At 40.4% G+C, this 22,128-nt stretch overlaps 1 protein-coding gene across 7 annotated transcripts in view; it reads right to left on the reverse strand.

The window, feature by feature from the left end:
- Nucleotides 1-2,355: 2,355 nt before the first annotated feature.
- The window catches only part of ZMIZ1 (zinc finger MIZ-type containing 1), a 299,337-nt gene continuing 279,564 nt past the window's right edge, over nucleotides 2,356-22,128 (reverse strand). For 6 of the 7 annotated variants that reach the window (XM_032191678.1, XM_032191674.1, XM_032191675.1 and 3 more), the window contains 9 exons: nucleotides 21,882-22,092; nucleotides 20,565-20,670; nucleotides 19,842-20,002; nucleotides 19,454-19,521; nucleotides 17,435-17,503; nucleotides 16,642-16,889; nucleotides 13,604-13,767; nucleotides 7,561-7,809; nucleotides 2,356-3,651 (listed from right to left, as the gene is read on the reverse strand). In XM_032191678.1, coding sequence (XP_032047569.1) covers nucleotides 3,544-3,651; nucleotides 7,561-7,809; nucleotides 13,604-13,767; nucleotides 16,642-16,889; nucleotides 17,435-17,503; nucleotides 19,454-19,521; nucleotides 19,842-20,002; nucleotides 20,565-20,670; nucleotides 21,882-22,092 — 1,384 coding nt within the window. In that variant the 3' untranslated portion in view covers nucleotides 2,356-3,543. The remainder of the gene's footprint in view (nucleotides 3,652-7,560; nucleotides 7,810-13,603; nucleotides 13,768-16,641; nucleotides 16,890-17,434; nucleotides 17,504-19,453; nucleotides 19,522-19,841; nucleotides 20,003-20,564; nucleotides 20,671-21,881; nucleotides 22,093-22,128) is intronic. The other variant, XM_032191676.1, reaches the window with a different exon arrangement.

Consider the following 22,128-nt stretch of genomic DNA (forward strand, 5'->3'; position numbering starts at 1 on the left):
AACTAAATTTTCATTTAGAAGCTTTTTCATACTGAATCCACTATACAGTACCTGATTTTAGCTGACATAGTTTTAAAACTGTCTCACATGTCCAACATTTGGGTGATGGGTAAAAATCATATTTTATCTCTTAAGTTCTGCTCGGAAACCAAATGTTTCTCTAAGCTTAAAAATGTCAATCATCCACTTTAATGCTCTATTACTGTACAAAGCAGATAAAAACACTGCTCCAAACATATTGCTAATATCTATGGAGTTTTTTCCCTTTACTCTTTCCAACAGGTACTTTCAAATGATACATTTTAAATACTACCAGTTAGCAAAAGGTCAATCCTTAACATACCTGGTTTAAAATACTAACGTTGTGTTGAAGAGAAAAATAATTTCAGGTGACTAACACAGCTGCTCAGGAACAATGGAGGGTGGATCATTAAATAAAATCAATTAAAAAATCTGAGCAACCCGTTCCAACTAGCAAGAAATATTCTTTAGTCCAAAACCTATGGCTTAAGAAACTCCCCCCTCCCCCTTGAAAAAAAAAAAAGAATGCCAACAAACAAAACAAAACAAAATGAAAGAAAGAAAAACTCTAAGGGCATAATGTCAGTTTATCATTAGCCACCCCTGCAAACGACTTCAATAACTATATAAACAATGCAGCAAAAATACAGGGGAAAACTACTACAGTCAAACGGCTACAAAACACATCTGTAACTGAAGAACGGTCTTTCCTAGGAGTTGTGTGATAGCAGCACCACACCACAACCATATTACCATGTATTATACCAAGGTATCTTTAATATTCTGCAGAGATCCTCTACAGGTTGTCAAGCCTACATAAGAAAAAAGACACTTCTAAGCAGAATAAAATATACTATACTGTTTCCCTCCCCACCCGCCAACATCCCTATGTGTTCGAGCGCACCAGCTTCCAAGGCTGGAACACCAGCATAGTGATATAAATAAGGTACCTTATACGCTCGCTGCTTGCCTTAGTGCATCTTTACCTGTTCAGACAGCTGGTCCTAGGTGTTCTGCTCACTTGGACAAAGGAACAAAACCCCTGCCACTGCCAGCCCACAAGTACCCACACAGTCGGTGAACATTGGTTGGTTAGGTGGTGGTTTTGGGTGTTTGCCCTAGGCAATCGCTTTTTACTATGTTTCCATGACAGAGCTGGGCCCTGATTGTCCAGGTACTGCCTGACATATCAATTCATTCATCACATAAATGGATATGAAATTTGGGCTAATTTATCAAAATAAAACGGGAAAAAAAAAACAAACAAAAAAAAAAACAAACCAACAACAAATCTCCCTTATTCTGTTAAAGAACCCTCAATTTTCTTTTTTAAAAAAGGACCCATATTTTTCTTCAGACACGGTATTTAAAAACACCAGCAAAAGTATAACCAGATCATGAAAATGTTGAATATTATCAAAGACAATACTAAAATATTCACAAAGATATTTACAATAGCAATTCTTAAAATAATTGATTTTGCATAATGAACAGCGCCTTTCTTAAAAAAACTTGAAACAGGAAAAATATAAGTGTGGGACCATCTCTACATAATATGTTTGACAGATTCAATACTCCTACTGGAAAATAAAAGAACTAAACCGCCATTTCCTTTAATATCTACAGCAAGGTGCTGCTGACTAGCATATATATATCACGACGCATGTACAGCAGTAGTGGAAAATGTTAACAAAGAGCAAAATAAAACAAAAACCGCAAAGAATTTACAAATATGACTTTGGTGAGAAAAGCAAATCCAGAGTTGTAAGCACAGAGCATGCCATTTACAGCATTGCAAACTAAACACAAAGGGCTAGGAAGCTATCGAGTCAGATAGGAACAAACAAAATTTTGTCTGGCACTTAAGTTTAAAACGCGTTGTGGTGAGCAAATAAAGGTTATCAGATTGGGTCTGGGATGAGGAAAGGAGTAGGGTCAAGTTTGCTTTAGTAACAAAAAGAAACTAAAACAATAACTGTACAGTGGGCAAAAGCTGAAATGTTGCACCACAAGGGCAAAGTTGGCACACATGCACTTCTTACACAGCTACTGTACATAATTTATAAGAGAGAGAGACAAAGAGCACAGAAATGGGCACAGAAGCAATAGGAAGCTCATGCAGGAGAAGCAACCACACGAGAAGCACAGATCACAGGGGCAAGACAGTGATTGTGGCATCAGGGTCTCTTGAGGGCAGCAGCATTCTACCAAGTTACTTTTTCTCCCCATGCCCATTCCTTCGTGAGAACAATCTCTTTCTGGCAGCTGAAGTTAAAAAAACAAAAGGAAAAAAAAAAAAGAAAGACTGAAAGAGGAGAAAAGGAAAAGGCTGAATTATTTGTAACAGTCATGAAAACAGAACACAAAGCAAAACAAAAAGGAAGCTGTAAAATGTCTGTCCAATTTCAATGCCCTTTTTGCAAGCTGATTATTAAAAATAATTATGCAGATAGCGATGTTACTCTCCTCCTGTCCTGCCATGATTTCCTATCTGCCTTCAACCCAGCTTGTCTTACTACGTATTGTGCAATACAAACAGTGACACAAACACTCAGGAAGCCAGAGGCTGTAGGTAATAATCAAGAGTATTTGGGTTTGCATTCCCCCCTCCCTCTCTTTTCCATGGAATACATGGCAAAAAGACCAGTTACGACAGTCTCAACAGCTGGGTGTTAGCGCAGCCACAAACAGTACTGATTTCAAACCAAAACCACAAAAAAACCCTAAACATTGAAAACATTTTTAATTTTTCCCATGTTTCCAATTGGTGTGTTTGAACAGAGGAATCCTTTGCAAAGAGGTGTTTAAGATTCCTGCACTTTTATAAATCCAAACACACGCGGCTGCAGCCTGGAGATGCTCAGGACTCTGTTACTGAAGACTTATTTACTGAACTGCTGTCTCCCTCTGATGGGCTTGTATGTCTTCCCTATCTTTGCCACTTGACTGTATGATTTGTGCTTTTTGGAGCTTTGTAATGTGTTTGTGTTCTGCTTTTTGTGTGTAGCCAGGACAAATACTCCAACACCAACCTGTGGTTGGAGGGGGACAGAGGGGAAGTGGGGTGGAGGGAGATACAGTTTCAAAAAAATGGAAGAACATGCGTTGGAAGGACACTCTGAGACAGGTCAATTAAAGACAGTTCCATTTTGTTGCCTTTTCTTCCCTTGCCAAGATCGGTTTTTGCCAAGATACTTCACACTATGTTTATCACAGAACTCTCTCTCTATAGGATGAACAACAAACGGGGTTTCCAATAGCTGCACAACTGTCTATGCTTCGTTGTGATGCGTAGCACGGCAGACTCTGAGATTACTGCATTTTTTGTCTATTTTTTCTCCCATCACTTTCGCAGTTTTTGAAGCTGACAAAAGCAGTTCTAAGATGAAGAAAGCAGGGAGTGCACCATTGGATCAACTTGTGAAGTTTTTTCTTCTTTTGTGGAAAAGGAGTGTTAAGATTCCTTGCTGTGCAGCCACACACGTGTGAACAAGTGAAAGGGATGGGGGAATACACATAGTTTCAGTTGTTCTCAAAGAGAGACAGAAGGTCATCATTGCTATTGCTTGGCAAGTCAGGAGGATCCAGGTACGAAAGCAGCTCATCTGGATTTGTGAGTTCTGGAAGCAGCTATAAAATATAAAGATAAAAGGAAAATTACAGATAACAGAAATACATTTGTGCAAAGAGGGATTAAACACCACACATTCCTGGAAACTGGCTTTCATATTAATATATCCAAATAAGTCTGAAGGCAGTATCCCTGCCTAACACCCTAGGATGATGTAGTATCCACTGGTTTGTGCAAGTCAATTTTTACTTATGAATTACATTATCATCTCATTGAGGGTTTCTCAATCAACTTCCCCATCACAAAGCTCATCCATGAACAAAGTTTATTTCCTGGCTAGCAATGCTGAAAAAACTTTGTGATAAATGCTAGTTATGTACCTTAGTTTCATATAAAAGGCTGAACCAGGAAAACATATTTAAGCTTTAAAGCAGATCAACACCACCAGTCAGATCTGACTCACGCAGTGACTGCTTTATGCCTGCATCCTTACACAAAGAGGCAGCCCTGTCCCTTCCTCATACACTGAGTCACCCTGTGACGCCTCTGCACACTGACGTCCCTTCTGGGGCAGTCAGAAGGATCCAGAACTCATCCAGGGCTAAAAATAAACCAAAGAAAAAAAGAAAAAGCAACAACAAAAAAACACCCCTACCCCCCCCCCCCAAAAAAAAAAAAACACAAAAAAACACCCCTCAAAACAAACGAACAAAAAATAAACAACTCCCCCCCAAAAAACAAAACAAACAAAAAACAAAACAAAACAAACAAAAAAAAACAAACACAAAACAAAACAACAACAACAAAAAAAAAACAAGGAAGAATACAGGGTGAGTAGTGACAAGGCAGGTAGATGAGTCCTATTTCTTTCCGTGGTGTTGATGGGGACTTGGAGTGTTTACTCAGCTAAACCATTACATGTAATCTGAGACATTTTAAATGGTCAGGGGCACGGCACCCCATCCAACAGCAGATGCACTGATCTCCACAGTATTTTGAAGTATCAAAATAGTTGTGATTCTTCTACTTGTATTTTTACAAATACTGTATTTCAAATAGAAAAATTCATTTTTCCAAGCATCACTCAGATTCTTTTTGATCTGACAGCTAACAAGCACACCTTAACTACTAGATTTTGTAAAAGGCAATGTTTTCTGGTTTATTCTGCATCTCACCAGGGCTTGGTGAAAAGTAAAAGTGTCGTATTTTAAAAATGACAGGGAAGAGTTTGTAATAAGCTCCCTTTATATTCAGCGTTGCGTTGAGGCCAAGACAGAAAAACATGGACTGATTTAACAAATGTAACAGTAGGTATGAGAAATTCATCTTAAGTTGTTTTGTGTTGTCAAATACTATAAAACTAAAAGCTTGACTGCATCACATTTAGCATGCAAATATTATATTTATATGCTTCTATTACTCCTCTGAAAATGCAGCTTCATCTTCTAACATTAAATGGATGAACATAATTTTAAAATAAGCTACACATGAAATGTAGAAGAAAGTTTATTACTTCCTAAGTGTTTTAGAAAAAAAAAAAAAAGATGCCAAGTTTACATAAACAAAATGTCCCAGAGGAATGTTTTCTTAAAACACCTCTTTCTTTTATTCATAGCTAAACTGCTGTTGTTATAGCACTAGACTAATGATAAGGCAAAATGCACTTCACCTGCTATCATAGTTTTTCTGAATATCTAGTGTGGAAGACCGAAAGAAAATGGCAGCCTCGCCAAATGTTTAGAAAGAAAAAAATGTCTGAATGTATCCTACAGATCTTTCCAGCTCAATTGTTAAAAATCTATCATAATGCCTCTGAGATGCGATTCTTGTATATAGGGGATTTCTGTTTTATTTTTAGATAAGTGAAAGTTATAAACAATATGCTCAGTATCTCTAAGGATTAAGTCTTTAGTTTTGAGGGTGTATTTCATATGAGGGTGTATTTCATATGTTGAAGCAATGACAAAAATTTGGGATTAAAATGTTTCTAGGACTAGGACAAAAAACAGAATCAGCCTTTTTTTTTTTTTAATTAAGGCATAATTTAACACTGTGTAAGGGGTGGAAAGGGCAAAGGGGGTGGAAATTCTGAAGAAGAAGGGTATTTGAGAATGCCAGTGTGTTCCCAGATCCCCTCGTGCAGGCCTGCGAAAGGCAGGGCCCACCTGGAGCCAGAGCTGGCCCTGTAGCCCGGTGCCTGGCACGCTGCTGAGTGAAAAGCCGAGGGCGCAGCAGGAGCTGAGGGTGCTGAGCGGGAGCAGAAGGGAGGGGGAGACGGGTGGGGCAGACACCAGGGGATGTGCTGGGCTTGGCAGAATTTGGAAAGGTGCACCCGGTGCTCCTGAAGCGAACCCTTCAGGGGTCTAACCAGGGCTGCGAGCCTCGGGCCTCTGCTGTGTGGTGTGAGTCATCTTTGTGTGTATCAGGTGTGTCCTTCTACCCAGGTTAAACCCCACAGTGCATGACACTGAAGCACTAGTGAACGATCACAACCGTGTCAGCAGGCAGCAGACTCAGCTGCCTATGGTGCATTCCCCAGCTTGGTTTCAGCTCACAGATAACGCCACATGGTGCCTCGCTCAGCCTGGTTCCACAACACAGCCACCAGAAGTTAAACCCGCTGAAATAATATTTCCAAGACCTACACTCACTCCCCCCCGTACAGCACTTGCCTCCTCGTTCAGCTAAGACCATTTCAGTCTCCCATTGAGTCCAGCATGCCTCCATCAGCGATACCCACAGTGCTATTATAAACGTACAGGCTTTCCTACTTCGCTTTTCACCCATGAGTATGTGCCTGACCCGTAACACCATACTTTGTTAATTAAATACCTGAAGAAAAAATGAGACTATTTCACCTATTATTAATGTTACTCCTACAGTCCTTAAGGGCAGAGACCTCTGGTTGCCACTTGACCTCCCAAGGGATATATGTGGCCGTCACCACGCTATGTGACAGAGCAGCAGCCTCCCTCTAGCAGGCAGATGCTACTCCACAGAGAGCTTTTTGCAGTGACTGGAGCATCCCTTCCTCCCTCTCGCCCCTCTGCGAGGCTGCCTGACGACACAGTGCTGTCGTGTGACAGGGAACATGCACGTACACAGCAACAGTAATACAGATATAAATCTGAGGCACAGAGGTGAACACTTCTCTCAGAAAACTACATTGTGCAGCAGACTTTGGACCAGACAGAAGATACAAGTACGGGAAAGCATGACTCAAATGAAAATCTAGCCCTAGCTAAGAAATTTAGATTTTATGAGGTAGGTAGGTGGTTAACCAGAAGGATGCCTCAGATAACTTATTTCCAGCAGGAGGGAGCAGATGGTAGGACACATCACTTTTGGCCTTAACAGCAGGCTTATCTCTGCTTAGTCATGAGCTGCCCTCCACCCTGGCTACGGAGGCAGAAGACATCCTCATTGTTTACTTTCCCATCCGCAACGCCAGCGTGGCACATCAGAGGAGGGACGCAGCGAGCTGAGGGAGCAGTGTGGTGGGCCTGCTGAGGACCCCCCAGCCACATGCCCTGGGGCCAGTGCGTGGCTCGCTGGGCACTGCGCAGCCCCAGCCCGGACTGTGTGTGGCCATCTCCTTCCTCTTATCCGGGCACAGCAGCGGCTGCAGGGCCTGGGCTTGCACACACGCGAGTCCCTGTCCAGCGACGAGGAGGATGGGGAGATCTGTCCGAGCAGGTGCCCAACCTGCTGTCTCAAGGAACACCTGCCTTCACGCTAGGAAGAGGATACGGCTGGCACGTCATGCAGCTACTTACAACAGAAAAGTTTCCACAGCAAGCCAGGAGCGCCCTGTCACCTCAGCGGCAGCGACTACACCCATGTACCCAAGCATGAGACGATGGCATGTGCTGTGGAAGCGGCTCCCCGTCCCCGCGCCCCCCCCGCCCTCCCGCCGCCATGTCAAGCACACGCTATGGCAGGCAGATGATAGTATGACACAGACTTACATCCAGCGAGGGCTCCGGCATGTCAGGTGCTCCCTGTCCACCAGCCTGACCCTCTAAGGCTGAGGAGGGATTAAAGGTCAGGTCACTGTGTGGATGGTTGCCAGAAGCGGCCGGGGGCGGCTGCCGGGACTGCTGGCTGGGAGGCCCGCTGTGATGTAATGGCTGCCCTGACTGGCTGCTGGGGTGAGGGACGTGCAAACCTTGCTGCATGGAAGTATGGGACTGATCAGTGCTGCCGGGATGAGGGATCTGCGGAGGAGGAAAAAAGCAGGAAAAGAAAGTGAGGCCACAAGGTACAGTGCTCGCGGTGCCTGACTCTGTAACCGCATGTTAAAAGGAAATAACGTAAATGAATTAAAAAGACAAAAAAAAAAAAAAGCGCAATTGGAAAAGAAAGCTCCATATCCCAATGCCGGAGGAAATGTTTCGGCTTTTTGAGGGTTATCTGCAAAGGGGAAATAAACATGTTGGGTTTGTGCTGTTGCATTTGCTTCGTTGTGATGTGGGAAACTTGACGTGACCGTGCAAAATAACAAACCCCAAGGAGGAGGGGAAGAGGCTAATGGGCACTGCTCAGCATGAGCAAGGCAGAGCTTTTCCCTTAAAAAAAATTTCCATGAATGGATGGAGAATTTGTTGAATCCCCATGCCAGTAAACTGATTAACTGAGAAAATGCATAATTTCTGCTTGGATTCTTTATTGGGTAGCTTGCCTGACGCTGCTGCCTATTCTTGTTTCAGCTTGTTATAAACATCTGGCAAATGCCAGCCCTTCCCTACTCCTCCTCTCCCTTTTTTTTTTTCCCTCCTTCTTTTCAGAATGCAATATGCCTTATAAGGGCTGCAGATTTTCTTAGCTGATAGTCATGAGTTCTGATGGCTGAAAAGAACAAGTGGGCTCAGTTAGCAAAGCTCTCCAACCACCAGCAGAGCTGCTGGAGGTGGCTGCGTACCTGCTGACATCCTGCCTGACTGAAAAGTACTGTGCATTAGCTTAAACTTAGCACAGACCACATTACATAGTATATTTTTACTTTAAATTCATGTCATGGGTAAGTTTTCTAGCAAAACCTTAGTATTTTTTTTTATGTTTGCTATGGGGAATATACTACTAAACCGTATACATATTCCAAACCCTATTATGGAAGGATGGTGGAAAAAAAAAATCTTTCTCACATTACAGAGAAGCAACAAAAATGCACAAGCCCAATTTTTCCTTCTGCTGCATGTCACCTGTAATGCTAGGGGACTCTGGGACTTGACCATGGTGCCATGAGAAAGAAGTGTATGAATGCCTCAGAACCGGTTGTCTCATGTTAATTGGGTATATGGAGAAGCAAAAAATGTAAACATTTTTTGAGAAATGCTACATATTGCCACAAAGTGGAGCTGAAACAAAAGAACAGATACATACAACAACAGCATGAAATTCATCCAGCCAAGCCAACAGAAACTAGCAAAATGCTATGTCAGCATTGACCCTTTCATATCACTGTAAACTGCAAGGTTATTTTAACCTCAATCTTCAGTTTTGGAAAGTGAAAGGGAGGTTATTACAAAACTTAATAAAAACGTTCCCACAAAACTTAAAAGAAAAAATCACAGAAACAAGCATTTTTTAAAAAAACATTTCTCCACTCTCATGAAAACTGACGTCTGAACATTGATGCATTGGGACACTCATACTTGGCTACACGGAGATCCTTTCCAATAGTTTGGTAGGCAAGTTAATGTAAACGAGCAGGATTCTACATGTAATGTTGTTCTGGGGTCTCTTCCCCATGTGAGAGCTTAAAATAACTGTTCTCAAGTACTGATGCACCCTCTTCAATCCATTAGGGTCACAGCTGGACTACTTGAAAGGTATTCTGTAACATCATCGTTGTTACCTTATGGGTAAACTTGTGCAAAATCTGCCCATAGACCACAGCTTAACGTAAATAAATCTGCAGCCTAAACACTTTGCACAAGTCCGAGCGAAAGTAGACGTCTGTCCAAATGGTATCATTTCCTTCTTCGTTCATTGAGGACACGTGCAACAGAAAGTGTGCAAATTAAGAAAACTTAACAAAAAGTAAAAAGCAATTTAAGACAGTGTTGCTTAAGTGGGAAAGCAGTTTCCAGAAAACAAAATAAAACAGAATCACCTTGAAATGTCTCATAAATGTATCCCCAAATGCACAAGGCAAGAGTCACACTGATATGTTAACAACAATAATTACTTAAATCAAGAGGCATTCATATGTTTTCAGACATATTTCAAAACATAAACAGGTTAGAAATTCTATAAATTACTTTTACATAGGTAAACATGACATAAGTATTTAGTTGATAAGGCAGTATCTTGGGCCCTGAAGATAACTGTTGGATAAGCAGTAATTGTTCATTACAAGACTGAGGGATATTGCTTTTAAACAGGCACTGCAGGTTCAAAGTCTGTCTGACAGCGTTCTATTCATCCAGGGAGAAAGCAAAAAGCTCAGAATGTCAACATTTTTCCATTTGTATTCAGCTAACTAATGGTAAGTTTGCACTGGTACAAAACCACTCTGAACAATACAACCTGTAGATCTTCAGCTTGTGTCTACAACTCTCCTTGTTTTATTTTAAAAGCACTAACCTACCTTATGAAAGCTGAGTCTAACCAAGTTCCCTTTACCTACACGGCAAGGAAATTCCGGAGTCGTTTTTTGGAGTGTAAACTGTGGCACTCTTAAAACATTTACAGACTGTAAAAGGAAAGTTTATAGCACACACAACTACATCTTCTGTTTAATAGCACAAAACAACACAACTCTTTACGAGGCTAAGAGTGACCTCTAGGAGTGTTGAGATGTAGAACAATGGGACTTGCAGGCTGAAGAACAATATTCCGTTCATCTTGGAAGAAAATTGATAGTGAAAAAAGATCAGAAGGTTACGTCAATTGTTTATACATCTCTCCACTCCAGAGGTCACAGTTTTACTAACTCTTTAAGCTGAGCTAAATGGCAGAACCACTGAAAGATGCCATCCTGCCCCGCTGCTCTTCTCTGCCACTTTTCCCATACATTTTTCCTTTGACATCAGATGCATCCTTGCAGATATGCAGTGAACTAAACTGGGGAACTATTGTATATCGAAGTTGATTTCTTTGTTTTCCCCCTGAATTAGTTTTCCATCATGTCAGTAACATGATCCAGATCATTTCATGGCTGTAGTAACTTCTGTTGGTGTGTGAGAGACGAAAAGTGAAAACAGAAAGAAGAGGGATGACTTCTTTCCCTAACACCTTAATGTTTATATGAAACTATGGCCTGATCATCCATTGCTCAGTCATGTACCACTTCTTACACTGTCTTCAGTAAACAATAAGCTAGAATTAATTCTGAATTCTTGTTTAAAACTTGCTCACAATTTCTGAGAACATAAAAAATGCAGTTGTGACAGCTGTCTTGCACTAACATAGTGCAAACATTTGTTCTATAGTTCTCAAAGCATTTTACACTGGGTATTACTTCTATGTTTACATAGAAGTAATAGACATAGCTATGAAACATAGCTATGTCTAGCTATGTTTCAGATTCTTCTTCTTCTCATAAGAGTGGACTGCTAGTGCTGACAGAAGATGGTTCTGACAATCCAGCCCTTTGTTACCCAGCCCTATTTACACTGGAGAAACACATCTGCATTTTCTGGAGTGACCTACAGAGTGTGTCTGGAGTGACCAACTCTTCCTGCTACTATTATATGAGAGCAGGCTACCACATAAATCTTCAGAATGGGAAAATTAGGAACTTTCTCAGCAGCATTCAGCTCGAATCGATTTCAGTTAGAAATAGACCTCTGGTCTAGAAGGACCAGACATCTCCTGACTTGCCTTTTGGACATGAAACAGACAAAGTGAATAGTAGATGAAAACAAACTATACCTTGTATGTGTAAAAAAGAAAAACAGAAAGCCAGACAAGAGTACAGACAACATCGTGAAACCTTAGTCCAATTATGTAATGTGATTTATAGTTACTTTCATATAGAGGTGTCAGTCTGAAGACATTGAGTTACGCAGTTCAGAAGTATGTTAATGGCATGTGTTTCTCTAAAAGCAGAAATTTTAAAGTGACTTTCCTCGAGTCTGCTACCAACAGTTCATTTCTGGGAGAGAAGAGAGCAAGAAGGAAAAAATAGAAAAAGGAAAGCAGAGACTTTGTAATACTGAAAAAGCTGAGCAGGAGTACTAACTAAGGAGTCCACAAATGTGGTCTAAAGACTTGCGTGGCCGAATTGGCAAGGTCAGTCTAACTCCCTTGTGCTACTAGACCTGAAAACTGATACTTACTAGGGAAAATCACCCAGTGACATAAACCAGATGGAGCCTGCCACTTCCCTTTCCCAAACAGCATACCTTGCATATCACGATAGATGAGGGAGAAGTGAGGCAAAGGTTTACTTTAATTGCCAGCTATCAAAAGCACGTATTAGTTCTGCTACAGACTGGCCCACAGAACCAAAAATCTAAGAGGGGATTTGGGCAAATGTTAATATAATTCTGCAATATGTATAGCTGTGAGCAGCTTTTAACTTTGCTATTATCTGTAAGGAGTCCAATTTTCAGAAAGCCATAGATTCTTCACTTTCATATTCAACCACTTCAGAAACTTCACCAGGGCAGCTACTATAGCAAAGGTAAAGCAGTTACTGATGGAGTGGAGATGTAGGTGTCATGTAATGGGAGGCACAAAAGAATTCCCTGTGGCATTGATTCAAAGGACAGCAGCTGTGTGCGAGTGGTTCAGATTGGTAACAGTTATCCTCACTGTTGTACGGTTGGTTCTGATGCAGATAATTCAGACTACTCATTAAACTCGGTATGTGAAATTTGCCAAAGTAAAATTAAATTTACAGCGTGCTTGTTCTGTCCTTTATTAGCCTGTTATGTGGTAAAGTTATTACAGTTTCTGGACTCTTTGCAGACAGTCATCTTCTTAGTTGGGATCACTCCAAGCTATACTAAGAACTCTCTCTCCGCTCCCTTCCTATTTCTCACCATCCTCCTTGGAAAACCCACTGCCAGCTAGTGGAGACATTGACTGAGTAGGCTTTTGCTAAGCATCTGCTACCACATTTCCTCATTACATTTTGAAATTGTGCTTTCTAGTACTCACTAAAGACATGGCACAGATGACTTATCAAGTTAAACATCCTTCCTGTGCAGTATGCTATACAGCCCCTGCCCTGTAACTTAAATGAATATAAAAGAATACACACACACACACCACACAGAGTTAAAATAGGTGATTAGCCATGCCTAAGAATTAAATGCTGGTCGTAGCTTTTCTATCACCTAGTTGGTGCAGTACTACATTTTCTGGACATAAAGTTCTGTATATAACCATTATATACAGAACTTAAAGTTCTGTATATAACCCTTAGTGTATTGAGCAAGCTGTTTTTCTAACACATTTCTGCCTCTCCAACTGAGACCTGAGGAACTTCCATTTTTTTACATCTCTTACATTGATATACCCTCAGACCAGTGGCAGCATCCCTCCTTGAAATCTACAGGTTTGTCCTATTCCCAAAAGCCTAAAGGTGCCTTTCATTCTACTTGTGTAGAATTCTCTTTCAATATACTTTGATGCAAATTTTGCCCTCAGGGACAAAGCCAGGGAAGATACTGTCCCTACTTTGAAGTCAGTGAATGTCTTACAAGCTGTCTGCTGAGGATGGGTATTCACAGACTCTGCTGGCCCAGGGAACAAACGCTAGTCTTTTTAGGTGTCAGAGCAAAGCACAATGATTAACACAAGCACACCGAGCCAGGTTGTCTCTTTCAGGTAAACAAGCTTAAACAACAGTTCAAAAAACCTCAAGAATGTCTCTCCACAAACCTGAAAAGACCAAAACTTAAAAATGGCATCTCTGACAGCATTTCTCAGGGCTATTCTATTTCAAGAACTGCCAAAGCTAGGAATCCGCAAAGAAGTAAGAGCAGATCACAAAGTCCTGAGGATTGCTCCTTACTCCCACAAAGAACGTTCTACGTCTTCAGCGCCATTACTTACAGATTCCTGCATGGGGTGACTCAGAGGTTTGTCAAGAGCTGCCATACTGCTGGGCATGTCTGGGGGATGTGACAGCTGGGGCCCATGCATGAAGTCGTTCATAGACGTTCCACCAGGATTCCCGTGTGGAAAATCAAAGTTACCATGACCTTGGTAACTGTTGCCTAGAAGAGAAACAGATATTATATGTATGATTTTTTTTTTCCTGACACTGACTTTTCAGAGTCTCTTGTAAAAGCTGTGCAGTGCCACATCCTCCTTGCATAGCATGGGGAAACAGATGCCGAATGTGGTGGCAATGTTGCACTCCCCATTCCAAGAGGCAGCTGGAAGAATAGGGAGGAAAAAATGTCATTTGACTTTCAAATACTGGCTACCGCTAAGAGTATTAGGATTCACTGTAGCAGTTCACGTTCGTTTTAAAACTCATTGAAAACTGCTGACACTGAACAACTGTTCAGTCACTGCTTAAGCAAGACAAAAAGTCAAAGGAATATTAAACTCTATGGAATATTTGCATCTGGAAGTATCACAGTGAAACTGTGACTCACTGCCCAAGCACAAATTATATATAGGACACCTGCGTTATTTTTATCTACGTTTCTATGCCCTCAGTAGGACTGTAGTATTGCTTCGGTTTCTGATGAAGCTAACTGACAGAGCGGTATCAGGAAGTTGCCACAGTACCAGTTCATAGCACAGCATCTCTTTTACCTCCTCTTCTTCAGTATAAACAGGCAATTTCCATTAAGATAATGCAGAAGAGGCCTTCTTGTCTAACTGAGATTTTTGAGGTAATACTGCTTCCTTCCCAAGAAACCTAGTAAAATTCACTTGACTGTCTGGAAATACATAATCAATTTTTCCCTTCTGGAAACATATCTGTTCTCATTTTCAGAGTTACAAATTGCCTCACTGTATTTAGTGTTTCAGCCTGTGGATATGCATTTTTGTAATGAAAATTAGTGAATTTTTGAAATCTACCTAACTTTGGACAGAAATTATGTTCTCCGAAGCACCAAAATCCCACATCAATTCAGACTAAATGATCTGGATTTAACTCTGACACATTTACCATTTAGCAAAAAGCCTGGGGCCTTCTGCTGATCTTCACAACAAATATTGTATGGCCATTACCAGAACATTTTGATCACTTCCACCTCAGCCCTATGAGTGTCACCTTAATTCTTAAGTAAGCATGTATCAGAGTACAGGGAATTTAGTCTCCATATTCTTTTCTGTTTTGATCCCTCTGTTAACACTTCCACCTGAGATTCTGACTCTGGTGGTTTGTTTGCTACAAAGAACAAAACTGAACTAAAGCCATGAAGCTATTTCATGTAAGTGACCAAACTGGATGATGCTGAACTCTGAAATAACGGAATAGCTTTACAGCTTGCACGGAGAGCCTGAGGTTTCTCAGCTGAAGTACAGCAGCTTTGAATGCTTGAGTCAAGAAGGGAGTTCAACAAATTCAAGTAGCTGCATCACTGGCTCTTCAGCACAGCTTCATAAGCAGAAGTTTAATCTCACAGGAATAGAAGTCATTAGCCATGTAAGAGTATTTCTCAGAGAAGTCGGACTTTGATCTGTCATGTAAATACCGCAGAGCCTTACTAATTCTCTTTTTGTTAATCTGCAAACTGGATAAGTCTCACAGAACGTAACTGCTCTTGCCTTGCTTCTCAGGAAAAATTAATAGCAGGGAACTGGCACAAGGTCTTGTATTACCAAGTACTCACTATATTTACAAATTATATACTTCAGTATACTTACTGACATAACCAAATAAAGAAATATAAACCACGGCAGTAATAACACTACTATTTTTTGTAGAGTACTGTTAATCAGAGGACATTACCTAATTCTAAACACTAAGTTTCACCACACGTACCGATGGAGAATGAAACTATGAGGTAGTGTACGCAAGGATTTACAGGACCTACAGGGGATGGGAGCGAAATAACAGTCTAGGCAGCAATTGCTAAACAAACCCTACAACCCAGTTTACTTGACTACTGTGTCCATTTCCGAGTAAAAGAGCTAGAAAGATGATGAAGAAAGATGGTCTGTTCTCATGCTCTGACTGCATTTCACTCCTACTTAAATACAGAAAAAATTGTGATTCAATGCTCTTGGCTTTGTTATAGTAATCATTCATCTGTTTGAAAACCTGAAAAGTTTTATCATCTGTCATCAGTTTTGCAGTCATTGGAGCAAATTAACCATATTTTGCATGCAAGCGACATTTTTCTTCAGATGCCTGCAAAAAGCACATATATCACCTTGTAATCAATTTGGGGATTCTGATGGTGTGAACAGTTGGTCTTTTCTCAGAGCTGAACTGAGTCATATCACATTACATGCAAAAGGAACAGTCTCTGGTTTCATATTTTCAGAATTGTCACTAATTTAGTTATTCACAGTATACCAGTCATTTAAGAAGTATTTCCACTGCTTGGATTTAGTTCCACGTTTCTCAAACCGGCAACACTGGATACAGGATCTCAGAAGTCATTTTCTAATGCCAAGGTGCTTGCAAAGCAGTTACAAGTTCTTGAAAAATCACCCACTTTCTGGGCAGCCTATGACATGTTAACCATCTGGCCACACGTTAAACTTGGTGGACCAAGTGGCAGGATTAATGAGTCAGGTTCGCTGCTTTGTAACTAATGTAGCATCAGAAGCCTTTCCTTGAATAGAGGGACAAAAGGAAAACGGACAGAAAAGACAAAGAGAGATGCATACTGTGGCAAGCCATGAATACATAAGGGAACATACAGTGTCCATTGATTCAGGGAGCACCACATGGCAAGAAATTCAACAATCACCGATTTCCTTACTAGAACACATTTTCCTCTAACCAGATGAATCTTAAATGAAAAGTTTAATGCAGAAGTTCAGAACAGCAGCCATATACATTTTACTTCCCTTATGAGTCTTCGTGAAAAGATGCAGAGACATAACCGGATCACAACGATGACTGCACCATGACTTCTACAGTGACAACTTGTAGTGCGCAAGGATGTAAAACTAACCTTGGTTACCATATTCAGTGGAGTTGTTGCCTCCTGGAGGAGGTGGGAGGGATGGGTAAGGTGACGGCCCAGGACCCAAAGCTGCAATCATCTCCATCACATTCGGCATGATCATCTGGCTTGGACTCATGGTCTTAAATCTTTTTGAGGGAATACCATCTGGATCATCTTTGATGTGAATATCTGACTTTATAGGGACTGGCCTCCAACTGCAAGTTGGATCAATGGTAACTTCTTCAAACTCTGAGCTGCAAAATAATGTGAGAATTCTATCATGTTAATTGCTCTTTTTTTTTCCTCCTATCATTTCTGTTGAAATTTTCATAAGGAACCGCATAGTAATAATTGTTCTGAAATGCTCTCGTGTATACAACCTCATGATCTTTCACTCCCCAAGTGTGTGCTGCAAGCAAGTTTTAGAAAAGGCAACTCTGAGAGCATATGCCTGTTTTCATCCACACAATGAAATCCAAGCATATCTGTGGTCTACTCTATATGAATCAGAGGGACTATTTCTAAATACAAGAAAACATTTAATCCTCCATTCTCAGTCTCCATTCTGCTTCACTGATGAGGCTATCACCGAGAGAAGACCCAAAGAAGATCTATTAAGTAGAAGGAAACTGACTCACTCTATCATTAGCTACACTCACTGATATTGCTAGCACCACCAAGGAGCCATGAAACTGAACACTCAAGTTGAATCACTAAGATCTACTTTGGCATGACTGTCTCAGCATTCATTAACATATCTCCTAATTACTTAGTCTTGGATATCAGAAAATTCACTTACTTTTGTATAGCATTCAAAATACCCCACATGTACTGGTCAACCTCCAAGCCCTCCAGCAGAGCAGTTTTACTAGGAAAGAAAAAAAAGAAAACAACCAACCCTCCGTATTAGAATATCTCTGCATGTGTTGGAAAGAAGGATGGAAGGATAGGTTAGTGATGAAATCAGCAGACTGGGATCCACGAACTTACTATCTTTAACACATAATTAATAATGACATCGGACAAACAGTTTCAGTTTTACATCTGCAATACCAGGATAATAGATTTTAACACCAAATATATGAAAGAAGGATACCTGCATTTCTACGTATCCACAAACTCTTTGCATCTTTTAAATTGTTGTTTTTATTGAATTGTATTTCAGATTTATAGTCGTTTCAAACACAGCAAATCTCTCCTGTGATCATCACCTCGAACTACTATTTTTTCAAATTGCATCTTTGCTGTTTTTTTGAGCTACACTGTAATATGTCTTCAAAATAACTACATAGTATAGCTGTTTTACTTAACACCAGCACAGATGGGGACAGAACAAAACCGAATGAGAAATGATTTAGTTTTGTAGGCACTAAGATCTGAATGCAGATGCTCTTACATACAGGTGCTCAGACTTAGAGGAACAGGATGAACATTTTGACTTGAATCTGCTAATATGTAAATTAAGAAGCAACCAGTATCTTTAATATATTCTACTCTGATTTTTAGCCAAACTTGGAACACTGAAAAGGTTCAGGTAGTTCAGAGAAAGCATCTGCACCTTAGGATAGCTATGAATCACAGATGTTCATTGAAAAAAGCTCATCTCAAGCCTGTGATGTTCTCAGAAGCAGATAAAATGGACAATCCCCACTTCTGTATATAGCTAACTTTAGCTGACACAGGGATTCAACTGGAGACTTGCAGAGATGCTTGCAAGTTGCTACAGCTACAGATGCTTGAGCTAAAGAGCACTGGCTCCTCAGCTGAGGCTGTAACAAACTTGTAACCCTGTGGACTGTAGGTTACAGACACTGAACAGGCTTGCAGACACTGAGTCTTTCTGCTCACTTAAATGTAAGGATGAGTCATCTGTGACCACTTCAAAGCATTTTTTTTTCTGTTTCTTCTGCAGTACAGTAGCTCTCTGGTCAAAACGTAAGGCTGAAGGTATGCCAAGGTATCCCTCTTTTTCTTTAGGCAGTTACTTCAAACTTTTGTATTCCCCGCTTCTTGGAAATATTTTACCTTCTTAAAATCAGCCTTATTGTGAAGTAGAATCCTTCCTGCTTTCTGCCCTCACCTTAATTTACACTTGACATTGACTTTGGAGGATTCAACTTCATTTCCTACCTACGTACTGGAAAATGATGCAGTCTCCAAAGTTCCCATTCTGCTTGAACACAGCTATTCACTGCATACCTATGTGACTCAAAGCACAGTACCTAAGACAGTTATCTGGCATCCTTACACCATCAGGCTCAGCTGAATGCCGACCTTTTTAATATTTATGTATTTGAAGTTCATTAATTTGGGCATTACAACATGAAGATTATACAAAACTAACTCCAGAATAGGCTACCCATCCTTTTATTATGGCATGTTGCAATCTCCTTGTTGCTTATACTTCATAATCTGCAGGAAGACCAATTCCCAGTTCATTAGTTTTATGTAGATATCTGCCTTATCACTGCAAATATTTGAGCTTCCTTTGAACTCTACACAATACAATGATAGCCTGATGAGAGCTGGCAGAGTATGTATTTTGAGATGTGAGAATATGTATGATGTGAGATATATATGTGAGAAGATATACTGTTAACTGTTTCAGAATTTCAAAAAAAAAAATAATCCAGGATGTTCCCTGAATTCATGCAATATCACTACAATTCTCTTGGGACTTAAAGTAAATGTAATAAATCTTTTTTTTTTCCCATTTTCTCCCTTCCAAATCCATTATCTTTCCTTCATAACCTTAAATATGATCTGAATTTGGTCAAATCATCTACACCTGCATTTCATGTAGGATGGTTGCACTTACTTGCATACTGGACACCTCCAAGTTCCTCTTTCGCAGTTCAGTTGCAAGTAAGATTCCAGATCAAAGCACTACGTATCAGAAAGAAACAAAGAAAATAACAACAAAAAAGAGGAAATCAGGGGAAAATACTGTATTAACTGATTCAGTCAGACAAAAGTACAACTGCCATAAAGAACCCTACTAGAACTAAAACCCAAACCAAGTAACTTACTTTCTCCCTCTACACTAAGCATATATATTTGGTTATTTATGTTGATAGTCAAAAAAAAAAAAAAAAAAAAAAAAAAAAGAAAACCCATTTCATTAATCTCTCTCTCTTACAACAACCAAGCAAAAGGTAACAACATGTGGCTGAAAGAATACTGCCAGGTCACTGGCATCTACTCACTTGTACATGCTTGCAATCATGACCCCTTGCTGGGAGCTGAATCCGCCGGAATGTGATCGGACACTTCAGAGACACTTTAATAGCAGTTTGCTCTACTCCATCTTCCCCGTTTAGTGTCGCATTACCAGAGGATGCTGCTACACTACTGAAGTTCCTCTTTACTGTTTAGGAAGAAGGTATGCATATGTGTGAGAAAATACACATGTACTTTAAATTCTAATGTAGAAATCTTGCAGACCAACACTTCAATCTTTAAAAGACACTTTAATGGACAATTTGTTCACGTAAGTCTATTTTGTGTCATTTAGAATGCTATCCTTTACAGCAAACCATCACACACATGTGTTTCAGCTGTATCTTCAACTATAAGAAGTGCCATGCAAGCACTTAAAGCAGCCCAAAATGAATAAAGAAGGATCTTTCCGTGCAACGATTTTGAGTCAGTGAGAAACAGATATGGGGTGAAAAAAAGACATTCTCCTATGATGGAAGAGATGTCATTAGGGATTAAACCTGCGTTTTTGGAACTTTGTTACCCCCACCCAAACAGCGCTCAACATTTCGGTATACCAAGGATTTCATCTATGCATGTGGCGTTCTGGAAATTCTTGACAGTGCAGCTAAAAGTTTTCAACAAGCAAGCAAATCTGGTGCAGAAATAGCTTATCACAATTGAACGTAGGATTCTGGAAAGTCATCACCCACACAAAAAACAAAACTCACTCTTAGTGATACAATGTTCTGCTGGGAGGAGGCGTTTCTTTAGTAGACCTTGAAGCACGGAGCGAACTGATGGCCGGTGTACTAATTGCAACACGAACAAGTGTGACTGAAAGAGAATGAATTTTGTTACCACAAGAACCAAACACATATGCTACATATACTGCTGAACAGAGTTGCACTGCTCCCTTGGACGCATAGCTTCATAAGAATCTAATGCATAAATATGAAAGCTGGTGTTGCTCTGCTGAGTGCATACATGCCCTTAGGGATATACTGAGCACTACACAGTATTTTGTTCTTTGCTCCCAGAGTGCACATTCCTATGTAACAGCTTTAAAAAAAAAAGTAAAGATATTCTGCATTTTCTTTTTAATATTCAGAATAAAGTGGGCTGATGTATTTCATCGCTGACATCAAGACTTATTCTTAAATCTGATTCTGGATTCTTTGACACAGCCTACCCTACCTGCCCTTCGACTCCGTCAGAAGTTGCACAATTTGCTACTGATGTATTGGAACTCACTGCATCTTCTTCCCCAACAGAGTCCTAAGAGCTTGTTGTGGATTCACAGGATGCTGCCCCTGCTCTTAGACAACAGATAAATGGTACTATGTGGAGAAACATCAATGTGAAGTAAAGCAAAATGGGTGAAAGCCTTCTTGTCAAAGTGCCTCACTCTGTGACCTTGGGAGAGGTAGAAGCTTGCTTTCTTGTCAGTGACAACAGAACAGTTAACAGCTCCAACTGTAATGTGTGCAACAATCTGCATTAAAAATATAGGACTTGCCCCCGAGAGCATCTACACCACAGAAAAGGAGAAAAAGGAAAGCTGCATATCTACACTGAACCATGGGATACAAGTTTTTAACCTTAATGTCTTTATGAAAAATCATCACCACCACCAGTGATGATGGGGTTGATGTTATCATGTCAAACCAATCGCAGTTTGATACGGTAAGTAAATGAAATTAGTACTGGAAAACATTCCACACTACCACAGTCTGCTTCCATATTAAAATCCTTCAACCACTGTGTTACACACTAAATAACTAGAAGATCAAACTCCCATTCTCCCCTAGTCCCCAAGTCCTTACAAATATATCAGAAGGACAGCACTATATTCTGCAGTAATTCTGCAGCAAAAATTTCAGTATTAGTACTCTGCCTGTGTCAACACCATTAAACAAGCACCTTATCAGAAAAATCCATGGGAAAAAAATGAGAGGAAGGCTTTTTCAGCTAAGGCAACATTTGCAAACTGCACTAAAAAGCAAAGTCAGCATCAGCAGCTGCAGCCGCAAGCTCAATGTACTTACACAACAACATGCTGTGACTGTAATTTGAATCGTGTTTCTTCCTGGCTGGCAGACATGCTTTAGGTGCAGAGGTTTATGAGATGTCTTGTTGTCACCACGTTCGATGGTAAGTGGGGTTGCATTAACGCTGACCTGGACTGAAGCTGGCCAGTTTGTGTTCATTTGTCTGTCTTCATGGTGATAGCACTTGAACTGTAATTCCAAGTCAGACCTGTACAACAACCAATAAATCTTTCTTTTAACTTTT

The sequence above is a fragment of the Aythya fuligula genome, chromosome 7, assembly GCF_009819795.1.
Source record: "Aythya fuligula isolate bAytFul2 chromosome 7, bAytFul2.pri, whole genome shotgun sequence".
In the NCBI taxonomy this organism is placed as follows: Eukaryota; Metazoa; Chordata; class Aves; order Anseriformes; family Anatidae; genus Aythya; species Aythya fuligula.